Here is a 16497-nt window from a genome sequence, read left to right on the forward strand (position 1 = left end):
TCCTTAGTTCCTTAGGCTTATAATAACCACAACTTTAGCCCAGGTTAAAGAATCTAGATAAAATAAGTGTCTAGAAAATACAAACTTTAATATATTTATGAAATTCATTTTTGTTTTCCGCAAACATCATTTGAGTATCCGATATGTATGGCACTACATTAGTTCTAAGAATTTGAAAAAGTTGACTTCAAAGATATGGCTCTTATAGCTCCTATGTTAAATCCTTTGAAAAAGAACAGACATATAAATAACTTCAATATAACATGAGATTGAAGACATGTCACATGAGACAGAGACATGAACCATCTAGTTTGGGAACACACTCTAACTTAAAAATCCAAATACATTTAAGAAGCCAAAATATTTATCTCTATAAATAGGTCATTTTTTTATACCACTGGTCGACATTTATATTGATAAGCATTTTTTTAAAAATTAAAGTAATTTTAATTGACCTAAGAAAAACAGTTCATTTTGTAAAGTATCTTAATCTTAAAATCTAAGAAAAAGTAAAACAAACAATGAGTAACTTGTTTTGTATACTTATATCCTTGCCTCCCTAGTGGGAAAAAGGCACACTTAAAAATAGAAAATTATACTGCATAGAAATGTAAACTGTTCAAACTTCCTCTTATTTTATGATTATCTAATTAACAGAAGTTTGAGTCTAACATTATCACAAGTAAATTCCCAAACAGTCTCATTAACTCCTGAATTTTTTAAATAGTATACATAAACCAGACTCACTTATGTAACTGAATAAGCATGTGATCAAATTTACAATTTACAGTAGCCATAGACTGTTACTTTATACTCAATGTACTCATCTTAAAACCGTTTCTAATATGCATAAGAAAGTTTTAAAATTATTTCACTTAGCAACACAATGAAGTGGAAATGTCCAACATGTATATATAGGTTTCTATAAACCCAACTTCAATATTTTAAGCCAAATATGGAGCACAAGATTCATTCAATTCATGGTAATATCAAACATAGTACTTACTGATGATTTACTACAAGACAATGCCCTTCCTGTGTAGACACTCAGAAGGATACAAAAGGTAGGAAAAACCCTCAAGGAATTTATGATCTTATAGGAAAAAGATGGTTATAAAGATTTCCACAATTAAACATATCAGATTCTATGTTACAGAAAGAGAGAGAGAGAAAGAAGAAGGAGAGGGAGGGGGAGGGAGAGGGGAAGGGGAGAAGAAGAGAAAGAAAAAAGAAGAAAAAGGGAGAAGAAAAAAGAGGAGGAGGAAGAGGAAAAGAGGAGGAGGAGAAAGACAATAAAACTGCAAAATCTACTTTTTTTTTTTTTTTTTAACAAGGCAGGGCAATTATTTTGATTATATTAGGGAGATGGCCTCAATTCTGTGCTAATGATCTTTAACACATCTCTACAACATCTGTTCTGAGCAAGAAAAAGAAACCAAAAATATTGAAGTCGTGAATCAGGATTTTGTAAATACGATCAAGTTAGCACATGACTGGCACACGTAGTAAGTGCCAGCAGGAAATCCTGAGTATAGCACCATCACTATGGCACAGAGGCTTGAGGGATGGCAGTGGGTAAGGGGGACCTGTACTGGGCTTTAGTTGCTGAACAGGATTTCACGAAGTGAAAAATAATTTTGAGGTATGATTAAAATAATAATAACCAGAATTTCCCAATTTCCTTTATCATAGAGTTTAGATTGTAAGTTAGAGCTGTAATTGAAAATAACATATTGTCAAAATTACCTTTAAAAAGTCTCTAAATTGTTCATCTAGCAATACAAATATGCTACACCATGCAATCACTTGCAGTCTCTAAAAGCAGAGAGAGCAGTGCAAGGAGGTGAGTGAAGCAGGGAGCCTGGGTACAGAGGCTCCCGGCATCCATTAGGCTCAGGAAAGGGAGCAAATCTTCAAGAGTAAGGGAAAGGAGCAGCTGAAGGAGTAGGGGAGCTTGCTTCCAGCTACCCAAGGAAGCCACAGTGAGACTCAATGGAAAAACAAGAGATCCTCCGCTCAGACCTCTTGAACCTAACAGATGAGTCCTCTGAATATCAAGGGAAGATCTGACCTTCACCAGAGCTAAGACTGGGTCTAACCTAGAGAGTGGACCTGCTTGTGGCTAGCAAAATAGAGAGAGGCAGGTAGACTAACTGAGAACTGGGCCCTGGGCGACCGGCTCAGGTGGTTAGAGCATCATCCCAATATACCAAGGTTGCAGGTTCGATCCCCAGTCAGGGCACATACAAGACACAACCAATAAATGCATAAATAAGTGGACCAACAAAGCAATGTTTCTCTTTCTCTCTCTCAAATTAATATTTAAAAAATAAATAAATAAAAGAAACAGAACAGACTAGGAGGTCCAAGCCACTATTAAGTGTAAAGGATTTGCTGACTGGACACCCACTCCTAGGCTGAGGGGATATCACAGAGTACCCATGAGGAACACAAGAGGGAAAGATGGAGAAGCACAGTCAAAGAGGAATGGAAGAATGACTCTAAGAGCGACTAAACAGTCCTTCTCTGTATAAAAGGTATCAGTCTAAATCTGAGTGCCCTAATCTAACATAGCTTAGTCAAGAGTAAGTTCCACACAAGATCTTCTTACGTCCCAGTGCCTAATACAATCTGCCACTTATTACTAGGCCCATAATTAATTAACTGTTTGAGTGCCAGTGGACCAATGAGTACAAGTCCCAAAGAGGAAGATTTCAGAACCACATACAAGTTATCTACTGACAGATGGGGTAGCTTTAGAGATGGTGAGCCTCCTGCCAAGGGAGATATGTAAGCAGAGGTGGGATGTCTGCCTAGCAGGGAGTCTGGAGAATGTGTCTTCTCATGGCGTTAAGAACATAGAAATGATGACAGCACAGCCTGCCTCAGTCGGTAAGTCTATCAATTCAGCTTATTAAGCACTTACCATGCACCAGGTCGTCGACCTGCTATCTGCTGTTAAGGAGATCACAATCCACTGGTTCTTTTTAGAGAAGGGGGTTTATGGGTGCAGAGCTCATGGAGGAGAGGAAAGAAGTGCCTAGATTTATAATTAAACAAAATACACTTTCCCCCTTAATAACGGAGACCCAGGAAACTATGTATCTGCTTGTATGTAGGTCCATGAAGTTGAAAAGAAAAGGAAGTGGAATGGTTTGCTCTCCCACCGAGTCCACCCAGAGCAGAGAAATAGCTCTGAACGCAGTTCAGCTTACCGACCTGCTACTGCTCTGCTCTCATCTCCCACCGTGCTCCCTTTTTCACAAACTGCTCCAGCCACGCTAGACTCCTTTGCATTTGACCTTATTGTTCTCTCTGCCTGGCATACACTTGCCCCAGACATCTGCATGGCTAACTTCCTCATATCCTTCAAGTCTCTGCTTAAATGGCTACCTTTCCAATGGGCCTTCCCTATTAAAAATGGCCACTTCTAATGCTACTGATCAACTTTACCCCATTTCTTTTCTTCATAGCACAAGTCTAGCCCTTAACGCTCTAACATAATTATGTTTTAAGTTTATGATTTATTTTCTGTCTCTCCCCACTAAAATACAAACTCCATGAGAACAAGGATTCCTGTTTTGTTCACCCTTTTACTCAAAGTAATTAGAACAGTCACTGAGACACCGTAAGAATTCAGCAAATATTTGTTGAATGAATGTATATTATCTGAAGGACAGCACATGATAAAGAGTTCACTTATGCATATGAAATATGCAAGAGAAAGCTCACCTGTAGACAGGCATGCAGGAACTGTGACCAACTGAGGGCACAATTCTTTTCAGGCTCATTCAAGAAGGCATGTTCTTTAAGGATGGTGCAATTTCCTGCTCTGTTACTATTTTTCTTTTCATGTGCCCACTCACATGCATTTTGTTGATTCGTGCAGGCACTAATGTACACACGTACGTACACACACACACACACACACACACACCCCCGCATCCCCCCCAGCCGTATGTTCTCTCACCTGTCCTTTTGAACACTGTTACTACCATTTGACCAAGTTTCTACATTTGAAATTGCATAGGTTAATTGTGTGTATGATGCCACTAAACCATCTGCTTCCAATGTCTAAATTGTATAAATGCATTTTTGTTTAAAGGATAGGCAATTAACTACTAGTTCATTTTTTTTTTATTACAAGTTTCAAACACTTACTTTTATCTGTGCCACACTACTTTTCATTTTCTGTTGCCAGTTGATCCTATAAATCAAACTCTTTAAGCTGGTCCAAATAACAAGTACCAAATGGTATCAATTCTTGGACAGTTTACTTTTTCTGTCTGCAAGGGTCACCTATAAAATATACCAAAAAAAGCTTTGTTAACTTTGACCACCTTAGTTTTCTTAGTCAATAGGCACAGATATAATCAATAACTTAAGAATCTAAAAAATCCTTAAATGGTTTCATATAATGTATAAAGAATACATATTAGTAGAAAATATTCTGAACAGTGAGCAAATAATGAAAAGGACATAGTAGGCAAAATAAAGTATTTCATTCTAAAGATTGTGAGGAACAAAAGTTAATAACTGATGTCAGATAACTTTGTTCAACTTGGTCTCAGTGAGGGATACTTATATCTACCATAAAAGAGAATTATGACATTATTAGGAAATAAAAACAAGTGAACAGAGGAAACACTTATACGAGAAACTTTGTATAAACTGAATATAATTATCCAATGTTTCTATATAAAGTAAGAATGAAATATCCAATATTCTTATAATAATGTTCACTCAGAGATAGAAATACTCTGCATGAAAATACAATATGCTATAGCAATCAAGTCTTAATGTGATCTATCTTAGGCACAAGGCTTCAAATATATGCACTTAAGAGAACTAAGTATTTAGATCAAAATAAAGTCATTAACATTAAATGCTAAAATAAAATGTCTTTCAATATCCATCTATTAAAACAAATTTTAGGAATTTTTGAAAAATGCTGAATTGATTATGTTTACATAGAACTGCCTTTCAAGTATTTTATTGGACTTATGTATCTTAGTGGTTTATGGTTTATGAAAGTTGCATATTTAAGTGGTTTTCAGTATGGTGTATAGTAATAAAATTACAAAAACAAAATGAAATAGAAGAAAATAAAATGAAAAGACATGAGAAATTAGAGAAAAACTGTGCTCAGTCCCTAAAACTGAATACAACCAGGAAAAAATTTTAATTTGAATGCCAGAAAGGATGTTACAAGTATCTGCTACAATTTGTTCTTCTTTTTTAATCCTCACTTGAGGATATGTTTATTAATTTTTAGAGAGCGAGAGATGTCAATGTGAGAGAAAAGCATCAATCAGTTGCCTCCTGTCCGCACTTTGACTGAGAATTGAGTCTGCACCTAGGTATGTGCCCTGACCAGGAATCGAACCTGCAATCTTTGGGTGCATGGGACAATGCTCCAACCAACTGAGCACCCTGGCCAGGGGCAATTTTTTCTTTTTAAAGATCAGAGTACTGAAGGTCAAATAAGTCATTTAAATAACCTATGCTATAATAGTTAGTGGTGAACCGTAAGTAGAAACCTAGCTTAAGGACACCCAATTAAGTATTCTTTTCATTAGACTGCGTACACAAATGACCTCAACACCATTTAATACAGATGGGGATGTACAAAGTAATTAAGTCAAGGAAAGTTTCTATTACAATGGTTAGCATGAAATCAAGATTAGTATATGCAATATACATGAGAGTCTTTATAAATTTATCAATGTATAAAATATAATTTCACTCTAAAGCACCCTACCTCTTATTATTTGCAGCTGCAGATAGGCTAAGGTGCTGCTAGAGAACTCCCAGGTGGGAGGGAGCCAGAGAAGGGGAGCTCGAAGTGCTGGTTGTAAACTCTCCCAAATCTCTGACGACTGTACCTATACATGCACAAAATAGAGTCCTGCTAAGAGGCAAAGAACTAAACTTAGATTTGAACAGCTAAGAGAAAATTTGCAATTTAAGTCTAATCAAGTTAACTGCCTAAAAAGTCACTACTCCTCAGACGTATGTATGTAATAGAATAGAGTCTTCACATAAAAAACCTCAAGTTATCAGCAAATTGTGGCCTAATCTTAAGAAAAAAAGACAAAGACACCAATACTGAGGTGACCCAGACGGTGAAATTAGCACACAAGGTTTCTAAAGCATATTTAAAAAATGCACAGGAAAGCAAGCTTGCAAGGAATAAAAACATAGAAAATTTCAGGGAAAACCCCCAAATAACAACATGAATCATGTAAGAGAATAAAGCTGAAATTTTAGAACTGAAAAATATATTAAGTGAAAAATTCACTAGATAGCTTTAACAGTAACATGGAGATAAAGGAAAATCAATGAGCCTGAAGTCAGATCAAGGGAAATCATCCAATCTATAGAAAAAGAATGTGCCCTGCCCCCCCAAAAAACTCACAAACTGTATCAGGGACATGTAGAACAACATCAAAAGGTTTCATGTATGTGTAATTAAAATCCAAAAAAGAAAGAAAAAATGGGATATAAAAAATATTTTAAAATTCAGAGCCAAAGTTTCCTCAAGTTTGGTGAAAGATATAAATTTATTCATGAAGCTCAGAGAATCCCAGACAGGATAAATATGAAGAAAACCAGTTATGCACAGAGATATAGATTATGTGTATTAGTAAAGTCAAACCACTGAAAACCAAAGATAAAGAGAAAATCCTGAGAGCAGCAAGAGAATAAAATAAACATTACATACATGGAAATAACAATTGAAATGACTGCTAACTTAGTTACTTAAACTAAGGAGACTAGACAACAGCAGAACAATCTTTAAAATAATGAAAGATAAAAAACTGTTAACCTAGGATTCCAGCAAAAATACTCTTGCTCTACAAGAAATGCTAAAGGAAGTTCCTCAGGCTGAAGAGAAATAATACCAGATGGAATTCATTTTTTCAGGAAGAAATGGACAACACTAGATATGGTAACTTTCTCAGGAAATAAAAAAGACTACTTTTTATTCAAAAAACATAGATCTGTTTAAAGTAAAAATTATAATATCTCAAGGAGTTACAGTGTATATGTTCTAAAGATAGAATCATTTACTGTTCCAGTGACTCTCTAGTTTAAAACCTCTGCCCAATCCCTGTCAAGACTGATGACTAAGTACCTCCAGTGTCACAAACTCTGTAAGTACCCTTTCTGAACCATCCCTTCTGAGGCACCATGTGATTCCCTACAGTATGGTTTCTCCCTTACTGTAACAAATTAATAAATGAACTTTGACTACTAATTAGGTATCTTACTGGTGAGTTTTCATTGGTGGGCTTTAATATACAAGACAAATGAACCACTTTCCCCAACAATTCAATGGCATGGGGGACAAAAAAGAGCGAGCAGGACAGTGATAGAATAAATGAGACTAAACAGATATATGTGGATCTTGAATTGAACAACTCGCCCTTCTCTAGAATGGGATATTTTTATGTAGTAAGAACCCATGTTAACTTGAATTCAACACTAACTCAATTGATTAATATCTTCTATCCAGTCTTCTTTCTAAAACAATAAAGGTGGGCTGAAGTTCTTATGTCTACAGTGGGAACAAAATAATGGAAGAGAACACTTTCTGATCCATAAGACTGTAAACTTGCTGACAATTATTATCATATTCACATCATGGTTTTCTGCGTAAAAGAGTGAGAATTGGGTGGGATTTGGAATCTCAGAATTACCTGCATTCATATATATATATAAATATATATATTTTATATATATATATTTCTAAAAGAACTTAACTTAGTACATACTTAAAATAAGACTCATTTCAAAATCACCTGTTACTTAAATGTTATGCCCAAGTTAATCACAGAGCTATTCTAAGTACTAATGTCAATAATATACAAGGTTTTAGAAAGCATTTTCCTCATAACACATATTCCACTGAGACAAAAGTCATTTTAGCATAGCATGGTGACAAGTGTCCCAAAGGGTACTGATGTGCAAGAGTGCAAGCAAACTAAGCATCAATGTTCAAAACCAGCCAAAGGAAGGGTTGACGACACATACAATAGGCTCCACAGCACATTTCAATGATGCTCCTGAGACATCCACAGATTAACTGATTAACTACATTTCCTGTTTCAGAAGTCAAAAATGTGTAATTTAGGATAAGATGACAATAATGAAAAATGATAAATTACTGTATCCACAAAGACATTATACTAGGCATTTTTATATAGTCTTTTCAATCCTCATATGTATCTTGCTCTGGTGATTTTTTTTTTTTTTTTAAGAGGGGAAGGGAAGAGGAAAGAGAGGGAAAGAAACTTCGATAGGTAGCCTCTCAGGAGCCCCAACGAGGGACGAGGTCTACAACCCTGACCTGGAGTTTGCCAGACGATGCTAAACCAACTGAGCCATCCCGGTCAAGTACCTTTTGGCCTTATTTTACAATGGGAGAACTGAGATACAGAAATTTGAAGCAATGTGTCCAAATAAATTACAGCTAGTAAATGGCAGAGCTAAAATTCAAAAGAAGTTTAAATGACAAAACCATCCACTACAGCATCCTAATGAAAATGCCAACATTAATAAGCTGACACCAAACTGGCAAATTATAAAATGAAAACACGTATGGTTTCTACTATCCAGAAAATGTTCCTACCCTAACCTAATGATTCTTCCAAAGTTCCAGATAGTGAAAGTTTTGATGTTTACATAGTGAGACAATACTTCTTTTTAAACTTCCATAGTAATAACTTTAAAGATACCTTTATTTAGTTAGCATACCTAAAATTCACTATGACTAGATATAATATGAGCTAATCAGTTGACTGTACTGTGAAAGATTTTTCATTTTGCTTTGATACTCCCCTTGGATCTTAAATCTGGTTTCTCTTCTTAACCAACCAACATACTGAAAAAATGTTTTTTTCTATGTATTTTATTTCAAATTTACCTTAGTTGTTTAAATTTAATGGGTTTTCTTTTTGATCAGTATCATCTTTCCTCTTTCTACCCTTAGACCATCATCACCAAATAATATTCTGGCAATCAAGTAATGTAAGTGTGAAATAACAATATTGTAAGGTAGACTGGTACTGCAGTTCTAACAACAACAACAACAAAATGTAGAAAGTTCTATCACCATCCCGATTTACACAGAATACGCCTCTAGGGAAATTCTGAGAGTTCACCATGTGCGTGCTTGATACTTAGACTAATTGGAAATTCCTGCAAAGAGAGCAATTTATCTAGAGCTTATAGCTCTCACTGCTCTTCTTAGCACCACTATGAGGATTTTATGATGAATTATTAAATTTCTCTCTCTCCTTGTCACAAGTAAGCAACTCAGCAAAACCACACCTGCTCTCTGAGCAAGGAAGAGATTTTATAGTAAGGACATGAAGTTTAAAAATGATGATCTTTCTATCAGTTTTAGCAAGCATCAGAAAGCAAAATATTTAATAACATTTGTAAGAAGGGCTTTACACTGTTAATTGGAAACTATGAAACTGTACATTCTGCAATTATCTCAAAAATTCAGAAAATGAGAAAATGTTCAACCAGTGGTTGAAATGCACTGTTTTTCCTATTATTTTAGTAGAACACTTCTGCCATTGTCCCTGATGAGTCCTCAAGCCAGGTTAGAGGAACTCACTAAAATATACCATCATAAAATTGTTGAAAGGAAAAGTGGACTCCCCATAGTTTGCTCTTCTGTACTCTACATAGTAACAGCAGGTTTGGCAAACCTCAAACACTGTAACACAGTTAAAAACACTCCAAACTCTTAGTTGTCCAATGGGGAAAACGGTAATGTTAAATAATATTCAAATAAAAACTAGTTAAAATTTGTTCTAAATGCAAAAAGATGTGATGGGGGGATGGGGTCCTCAGGAAAATCCAAGTCTCCGCCCCTCCTATATAGTGATTTTCCTTCTCAAGGAACAGACAGTAGCAGCAGACTGGCCACAATTCTTAGGCATTAATGACAAGATTGCTATGGCCTTTCCCTGTCTGTACTAAAGGAAAACCTCTTTAAGAAAACAATTTTCTTATTTTTTTCTTGCTATTTTTTTCTTTTGATATGTACATATTAGTGAGAAATTTGCCCCATGATATGCCACATAAGGAAAATGATGTAATTTAGCATAGTTCACAATTTCAGGAAAATTAAAAAGGCCAACACACTGCTATCTGTTTCAGGAAGTCACCAGGTGCAGGGTGACAACCTTATCTGCAATTCTGAAATCTGAAAAGGCACAGGCTTTTCTGCAAATACAAAGATTTTTCTTTTTAACCTTGTGGTAAACTCAGTTGGCAGCAAAACCTGACATACGCCAACTTGCGACTTCATGGGACTCTTCATTTGCTGTTCTGCAGAAATATTAATTTTTAATTAGAGGCCATTGCTGGACTGCCAAAGGGGGATTATTGTATTTGGCCGTGTATAATGCACTCCCACATCTTTGGCCCAAACTTTCAGGAAAACAAATCTTTTGTTTTAATTTTTTTAATTCAACTTTTTATGTGTTTATATTAAGATACTTGTTTTTTGTATTATAAATTTTAGCATTTATTTTTTAACATATTATAGTACAAGAAATTCTATGTAACAAATAATTACAAAACACAAGAAGAGATACGAGGTGTTTTAGGTACTACCCATGTATAGTGCACATCCTTATTTTTCTCTTAAAAATTGATGCAAAATAAAGTGCACATTATACATAGCAAAATATGGTACTTAATATATCTGTACTGTATTTCTTCTCTAAAATCACAAAAAATTTGAATATCAAAACAGTGTGACTCCAAGAATTATAAATAAAGATTTGCAGACTGTACTCCCCCATTGTTTGTTCCTAGTCATTGCACAGTAGGAGTGCGATTTGACTCATAACCATTTGAATGACTGAATATTCCTGTGTTCAAGTACAGGACTGGAAAATGTGCAGATAGTGTCTGGATATTGTTTGGGTTTTGTAAGTGATGAGGAATAAACACAACAAAAAGCCTTTGACTTGTCTCTGACTCTGCGTAAAGGAGATGACACCAATTTTGGGACATCTCATGAAAGACGCAGATGAGTAAAAAAACAAGACAAAATTGAAAAGTTCGTATCTTTTTAATGAACTGTGATACCAATATCCATACTAAAAATAACTCATTATAACCTGGGAGTAGCTATCATACCCCATTCATTTCCTACATCATGAAGCCAGTCCATAGTGGTCGGTATTTAAGTCACCAAAGAACAAAAAGTTGGTGATATGATCATTTGGATATGCTACTTACACTTTAAAAAAAAAAACTGCTTTGCTTTACATAGGAAGATCCTCTAATGTGCTCCTTTTCACCAGGATATAGGCTCCATGAGAAGAGGAATTTGTTAATTTTTGTTTCAAAACTTTAATCAGCTATTTCTTGATTTTCGGTATTGATTTCACAGAGTTTAGGAAAAAGTTCTACATGTTGAACTTCTTTACTGATTAATTTAAATATAAATTATGACACTTATGAGGCAAATTCCCTTTATCCTGTCCCCTCTCTAGTTCCATTCTTTCTTTCCTTAAACAGGCAATTTTTTTTTTGATACATAAGTCTACACTTGATGCCACCAATTCTTAACCTTCCATTAATTCCACTTACCCACCAAAATCTGTTTTGCACCCCCACTACTCCAAAGTACTTCTCAAGGTCACACAAGTACATCTTTGTTGCTAAATCCAGGGACCATGCCTTTCTTTTATCTGACATTGCTCCAGAATTTGCTAGTGCTAACCACCTCTTCCGGAAGTTCTCACTTCTCAACTTGCAGGGACACCAGTTTCATCTGGTTTCTCTTTGTCTACCCCTCTAACATTTACTGTTACATAAAGGTTAATCTTTGCTCATGGATTTTTGTCTGTTTTGTTCACTGCCATATTCCCAACACAGAAAGCTCTCAATACAAATTTGTTCAATGAACAGTCCTTATCCTTTCTCCACATTCCCTCTACCCCACACCTTCAACTAACTTTATTAGAGTGACTCTCACTCCAGCCCAATCTTCTCTAGAGTTCCAAATCCTTACATCCAAAAGTCTATAGGAAACCTTCACATGGCTGCCTCTGAACTAAGGAGGTCCAAGCTGGACTCATCATTTCTTCCTCTCCTCAAACGAGCTCATCCTCTAAGACATTACCTATAAAGCTAGAAGTGACTCTTCCTTCTCCTCACTCCCAGCCCGTGTCCAAATTCTATTGATTCTACCTTCTCATTTCATAGGAAATATGTAGGTGGAAGCCTCTGTTTAGAAAAGACCCCATGAGACAACCTTCATTTCATTTTAGAAGGCAAATTGACTTTGAGACCTCTATCGAGATTTCTCACAAGGTCTTCCTTATCTCTAGGCTGTAAGGACTTTTGCAAATTGCCTCTAAAAAATAAAAATTATATATGTATTCTACTAATGGGTAGGGCTCCAATGAATTATACCCATGCAGGACAAAAAAGTCCTTTTGGTGTCTGCAAAACTGCCCTCAAGGAAACCCAGGCCTTAAATTAAAAGCACATTCCATTACAATATAGGCAACATTATTCTATACTTTCCAAATTTCCTTCTGAGTTTTTAAAATGGAAATTTTGTCTCAATGTCTACTGTGTCAGCAATCCTAACTCCATGTATTATGCTTTTATAGAAGAGTTTTTCAGGAGCAGTCCCTCTAGTTACTGAATAAAAACAAGTTCTAAGGGACATCTCCACTGCTGCTAAACCCTCTTTTAAATCCTCCTAAACCCACCCTGTCCTGCCTTACTTTCCACATACATTCCTTGGTTCACAGCTCAACTGCGTGGCAAAAAGATTTAAGTTTCCTGATTAGCCCCAGCAACTCGTTCACTGAACAAATATTATTTATATAGGTTTTCTTGGTCCAGTGATCAAGTCAAATTTCTACCCATTTTCAAACAAGGAAGAGACAAAATCTTATATTTTAAACCTATACCATAACCCTCACCACTTTACTCAATATATGCCTTGTGGTTAAGAAATAGCCCTAATGCTTCTAATCACCCACTGAATGTTTCCATTTTCATTTTTGTGTTAAATATGTGTTTGTGCAGAAGAGTCTCCTTTGTGAGGTATTAAAAAATTTTATCCAGGGCAAATAGGAAAAAAATGAGGAACTGCAACTAAGTAAGTGGGCCTGGGGCATAAAGAAGTCTAGACCTGGGTCTGGAACCTGAATCTTCGAGGACAAGTAGGAAAAGGGGAAAAGGTCGCTAAGGAAATGAGATCAGAATGTGTAAAGACTCAGACACATAAAAGAATTTAGGGGATTCACAGTTGTTTGAGTAGAGTACAGGGTGCATACATAGGATTAAGCAGAAATGAGATAGAACACGAGAGATTCATGAAGCTAAAGCATAACAGAACTTGTATGAGAACACTGGATACTTGAAGTTCTTGGTCATTGTTTTATATCCAGAACCCAAGACAGTGTCTGCTACTCAGTAGGTTCCAATTCTAAACTTCAATGTAAAAGAGGGCGTGTGGACTTTTGGTGATTATTTCTTTTTCTTCCTACACAGAACTCTCTATAATGATATTCTGACAACTTCTTTACCAAGGAATACCCCAGCAGCCTTGTCCCACCTATCAACCCCCACTTCTAGGAACCCCCAAGCTGTCTGTCATCAAACTCCATCAACACAACACTATCAGGTGTTTGTTTTCAAACACCTATTTGTCTTCACCCCACCTTAACCTGGTGAGCAGCCTGAATAAACCTCCCCACGGAGACGGTGGGGGGAGGGGCAGGGCATCCAGTTCCACTGATGGCACTGCGAGAGGGATCTGGACGCTCAAGGTGCTGTTTCTTCACCTTACGGAAACAAGTCTCATTGCTGAGTGTGCCTTGTGCCTTCAAACATTCATACAACTTCATTCCCCCTCCCAAAGATTTCGTTCCCCAGACTGCCCAATCAAGTGTATGGGCTAGGTTATGTTCTGCCAGCTCTTCCACAGCATGGCTCTGAAAGTGGGTTTTCTAAGTATTTAATACAAGAGCCACACTTTCAGTTTTAAAGAAAACTTGAAGGTGGTGGCCTCCAGAGATTTATGAAGCAGTCCCTAGACACACACCACCACTACGTTCCACTACAGAGGCTCCTGTCACCAGCTGTCCTGATTAAAAAGCTGTCACAGTAAAACTAATTCAGGACAGGATACTCACGGTAACTTCTCAGGTGGAAGACCTGTTCTCTGTCTAACCTAATCCATTTATGAGTTAGGCTCCAAGTCAAGTTAAACATAAATCTCCAAGGGTCTCTCCTTCCCATTAGCTAACCTATTCTGTATGACAGGGGTCCATATGTCCCCAGGCCAAGGCAGACCATAGTATCTTTTCGGCATTTCTTTACTGGGAAAGATTTATTAGCTTGGCAACAAATGGAAAAGGTCTGCTTTAACCCATTGCTTCCTTCCAATGTATTATTTTTGAAGAAAATGCTTTGAAAGTTTGTACTTCCTTGTATGCATTGAAATGTCTCTTCTATTGTCCACTTAGGAACTGCATATACTGAGATAAAATATTTAGGCTATAGGTTTAGTAAGTCTGGTAGTTTGCTTAAACTACTATGCCAGACATCTTTTTGTTCCATCACCCTCCCGTGCTAGGATTCTCAGACTTGAACAGAAAAGTGGAGAAATGCAACAAGCTGTAAGTCATCAGTGGGATCAGCTTAAACTAGCTCTAGGCTAGTCATGCCTTATACCAAGTTAAAGATACACCAAGTAGTACAAAATTCACACTAAATACATATAGGTGATAAGCAGAGAATAATGTTCAAATTAAGGCATGGTGTTATAAATACACAATGTGTCACTGTGTACTCTTAGGTGGTCTCAGGCACAATAGCCACTGTAGACCACTTGGCAATGCACAGTCATAAGGGAGGAGTTAACCTCTAAGAATTCAGCAGCTGGGAAAACTGACAGAGCTAAAGCTGGTTTAGGAAAGACAGTTAAGTAGTCTAGGAAGTGTCAGAAACTAAACTGTCCTAAATGGGGAAGGAAGGGTGGCACAACACGGACAAACTGGCCGGCTATGGACTAAATACATTAAAGCATGGAAGGCAGCAAACCTGATTCCGGGGATGGCGGTGAACCCTAACCAATCCCTAGATGGGCTAGAACAATGGCTTTCAAACTGGCATGAGAATCACATGGTTTGGTAAAAAGAAAAAGAGAATGAAGGGCCCTCCATTCTACAGTTTCTGATTCAACAGAGCTCAGAGAAAACCCAATAATTTACATTACTAACAAGTTCCAAGGACATATTAATGCTGCTGATTCAGGAGACCATGCTTTCAGAACACTGGGCTAACATTCTTGGGATATCAGAGACAGAGCCAAATGACGGGGGAAAAGCTCTAAAAAAGCGACATGGGTACATAAAAGTGGAAAGGCAACATTCAGAACCAAAGAACAGGAACTGAGACAGAAAGAGAATTCAACTGTATCGTGATACTAACAATATTAGAGCTAAGACTGTATGCCCGGCACTCACTGTGCACAAGGCCCTCCATATATGCATTATTTTTCTTCATCCTCAAAATAACCCACTGAGGTAGGTATTACCATTATCGACATTTTTCAGATAAGGATGCTGAGAAAAAAGACATTAGCTAGGTAATCTGCCTCAAGCAACAGACTTACACATGCTGAAGCAAGGCTGAAATCTTGGGCTTACTACTCCATCACACAACACCGATGTAAGTAGTTCTCCTCCACATAGAGATCCCGCCTGTAATAATGCTTCTTTTGGTCAAAATCATACTTTTAATGCTAATTCTAAACCTGCTTTTCCATAGTAGAAAGGTAATCGAGGTTAACTGTCCACTTCACAGAACACCCCTAAAACAAGACAAGTCTAAACACAGTTAAAAGAGGAAACAGGCTACCTGGTCTTGTGAAGCCCAAGTTTGCTTGTTTATGTGCTATTTCTCATCTGGACATCCACAAATGCAAAAGGAACTCTTACCACACTTTTAGTCACCAAAGTCTTGCAAGTGGAATACCCTTTTCCCAATTTTTTCCTTCTCCAATTAGTTCAAAGAATTGTTGTAAGGATTATAAGTGAAAATAGGTAAAGTGGTGTTGCAGTTAGACTCAGTTAAAGTAACTATTATATTACCATTATATGCAAGTGTATTGTGGGATCCTGAGCTCAATGGAGAGTTGGTGACTGGAGGGCCAAGTTTGGGAGCTATCACGACTTTGGAGGTTGAGCAACTTAAGGAAGGATAAAGGATGACAGAGGAAGAGAAACACATACTGAGGAACAAAGAGTCCTCAAGACTAAACACTAGGAAGAATCTTCACTTACGGCAACTGTATGAAAAAGAAACTGACACTTCAGAGAAGCAGTCACAGGGAAATTACGCCGGAGAGAAGCACAGAAGTGGATCTTGCACCATTTTTTAATCAAATACAGTTCATTAATTCCAATCCCATGTCCCGCGGCCCGAGAGAAAGGG

General features: G+C 36.9%; 1 protein-coding gene across 1 annotated transcript in view; it reads right to left on the minus strand.

Annotated features, from left to right (window-relative positions):
- The window catches only part of CWC22 (CWC22 spliceosome associated protein homolog), a 51437-nt gene that overhangs the window by 34512 nt on the left and 428 nt on the right, over positions 1-16497 (minus strand). The window contains exon 2 of the mRNA XM_054562314.1: positions 4162-4299. Coding sequence (XP_054418289.1) covers positions 4162-4188 — 27 coding nt within the window. The 5' untranslated portion in view covers positions 4189-4299. The remainder of the gene's footprint in view (positions 1-4161; positions 4300-16497) is intronic.

Source organism: Pteronotus mesoamericanus, unplaced genomic scaffold (genome assembly GCF_021234165.1).
Source record: "Pteronotus mesoamericanus isolate MK-2021 breed Mesoamerican mustached bat unplaced genomic scaffold, CSHL_Meso_final scaffold_651, whole genome shotgun sequence".
Classification (NCBI taxonomy): domain Eukaryota; kingdom Metazoa; phylum Chordata; class Mammalia; order Chiroptera; family Mormoopidae; genus Pteronotus; species Pteronotus mesoamericanus.